At 49.0% G+C, this 2,539-nt stretch overlaps 1 protein-coding gene across 1 annotated transcript in view; it reads right to left on the bottom strand.

Moving 5' to 3' along the window:
* Positions 1–397: 397 nt before the first annotated feature.
* LOC124226813 (HLA class II histocompatibility antigen, DQ beta 2 chain-like) overlaps positions 398–2,539 on the bottom strand; it is a 27,897-nt gene continuing 25,755 nt past the window's right edge. Inside the window, exons 4-7 of the mRNA XM_046640548.1 lie at positions 2,440–2,536; positions 1,854–1,964; positions 1,338–1,361; positions 398–745 (exon numbers count right to left, since the gene is read on the bottom strand). Coding sequence (XP_046496504.1) covers positions 732–745; positions 1,338–1,361; positions 1,854–1,964; positions 2,440–2,536 — 246 coding nt within the window. The 3' untranslated portion in view covers positions 398–731. The remainder of the gene's footprint in view (positions 746–1,337; positions 1,362–1,853; positions 1,965–2,439; positions 2,537–2,539) is intronic.

Raw genomic sequence — 2,539 nt, 5'->3', positions numbered from 1 at the left:
TCATGTACATTTCTACACCCCCTCCTTACTGCCCATTTTCCCTATATAACTGACTCAAGATTCTGTAATCCTTGAAGATGGGTTTTTGAGACATTACTGACCCATCTTCTGATTAGCTGGCTAATCTAATTAAACTTCCTTTGTCAATCTCTAACTCATTGTGATTAATTGGCTCAGATTGCGGCAAGCAGAGTGAGCCCATGGCTGAGTATCAACTTTAAGGCCATTGCACTGAACGTCAATACTAAAGAGCAATGAATTGATTTTCTGTCTCCTCTGCTCACTCTTACATGGCACCCCAAGATCCCTCTAGTTTCTCTTCAAGGAACAAAATATGTTCCTTTGATTCTGTAGTGGTTTATTGCCTCCACCCAGTTAAGAAAGCTCAGGGTACAGATAACTCATAATCATGTTTAATTATGATAAAAGCTCTATGGTCAGGTAAATGGCTTCAATGTACTTCTCTTGTACAGCCTGTAGGAGAAGAATGGATCAGAAGAAACCCTTGGGAACCAAGTAGACGCTGCTGGCAGCAACTGCTCTGGGCTCACTGCAGGAAGCAGTGTTGCAGTCAGATCCTCAGGGCAGAGGTCACAGGAGGTGATCTGAAGAATGCATCAGAGTCACTGTAGGAGGGGGACAGGCTGACACAGGCAGCTGGGAATTTTGAGCAAGGATAGGCAGGCATTACAGAAGAGCAAAACCAATTCCTGTCAAAGTATCCTCAGGTGTCAGTCCAGGAGCCCTGTAAAAGAGAGAGAGTGATCAGCACATGGCATCCTGCAGGACATTCCCTCTCCCCTCCTCTTGGGGCCCTGCAGCATCAGACAGAGAAAGCTGAGGTCCAAGACATATTGTCCCGCAGTATCTGTGTAAACGCGAAATCAGCTAAAGAGGACATGCTACTTCAGCTCCACACATGTGTGGGAGGCGGGGGAGCAGCTGTTATCCTTTCAGGGAATATAAAGACTTCACTCCTTTTAGCAAATTAGATGATAATTCACTTTCGTTCCACTACTAGCAGCTTCTTTCAGGCACTTATAAATGCACACAATCAGTACCCACCAATAAGTGGCACAAAGTGGGCATCATCCTGGGGTCTAACACCCAAGACATGGCTCTGACTCCAAGTTTCACAGAAGGATGCCACCAAAGTTATGGCTTGTTTCTGGGAAATAACCTCTGGATATACCTACAGAAACTGGGTAAAATTCTCCTCTAACCTTGATCCCCGTAGCTGATGAATTAAGACCATTTTGCCCAGATACACTCACCTCAAGCCAGTCCCTCTTTTACCTGTCCCCACATCCCCCACTGAATCCGAGCAGAAATGGTACCTGCTGGTGAAGGTCCACGAGGTCCTACAAAGAAAGTTACACAGAGAAAGGTCTCATTACAGTAACTGCCAGTCCCTCACTCCCTCCACAGGGAAATGAGATATGCAACTTCATTGGAAATTCATTTCCTCCCTACCCATCGACCATAAGGTCTTAACTGCCCTAAGCTAAAATCCCCCAAAATGAATGAAACTGTCACTAGAATGAAGGGAAGCCCATGCTCTGACTCTTTTAAAGGAGGAAGCTTTCAGAAAAGAGCCACTGAGACATGATGAACTGGAAGGAAGTCCTAGAACACACTCCACCAGTAGCCTCTGTGGTAGGGCTACCTTTCAACCAGTGAAATCAGGTTCCAGTGTCTCCCCCTAGGTTGTTCCATCTCCTCCCACCACCAGCCCAGCCTCCTTCCTTCAGGGTCAGGAGGAAGAGGCCTCCTTGAACATCTAGAGGCAGAGGACCCCTGAACAGAGGGTCTCAGTCACAGCTCATCCTCCCCTTTTCCCCACAGTGCCTTACCCTTCTTGCTCCTGTGATGGACGATAAGGCCCAGCCCGAGGAAGATCAGCCCCAGCACGAAGCCCCCGACGCCACTCAGCATCTTGCTCTGGGCAGATTCAGACTGCGCCTCTGGGGAGCACAGCCTGAGTGTCAGTATTTCTTCCCCCATCCCACAGTATCTCTTTGGGTAGCCTGAAGTCCAGTCTGAGGTACAGGAGGAGGAGGTGCCAGGGGAACCTAGTTCTCTGTTCTGACCACCCCAGGAGAGGAAAGGACCCACCAATCCTTGGACCCAGTGGGCCCAAGGTGAGAGAGGGAAGCAGATCCCTGCTCTTCAGAAACACATCTATAATCTTAGACCCCAGGATCCTAGTCACCACCCACAATAGTCAATCCTTCAGAGCTTTGAGGTTGGGTTCTGGGGACACGGTGTGTAGGGTGATCTCTCTATTATCTACAAAGACAATGAAACTAGAGGTACTCTAGTCTCCTGCGATTTCCAGCTCAGTAATGACACCACGGATAAGGGATGGGGATGCACTAGAGGAAGCTCTGCCCTCTGTCTTGTGGGGCCCACGGTGAAAGGAAACAAACTGCCCCTTACGCCACTGCACTGTGATGGGGCTCTGGAGGCTGGGGTGCTCCACGTGGCAGGTGTAGACATCTCCTCGCTGGGGAGTCATTTCCAGCATCACGAGGATCTG

The sequence above is a fragment of the Equus quagga genome, chromosome 15, assembly GCF_021613505.1.
Source record: "Equus quagga isolate Etosha38 chromosome 15, UCLA_HA_Equagga_1.0, whole genome shotgun sequence".
Taxonomy (NCBI): domain Eukaryota; kingdom Metazoa; phylum Chordata; class Mammalia; order Perissodactyla; family Equidae; genus Equus; species Equus quagga.
Note: the sequence above shows the minus strand (reverse complement) of the source record. Positions and strands in the feature narration are given on the sequence as shown.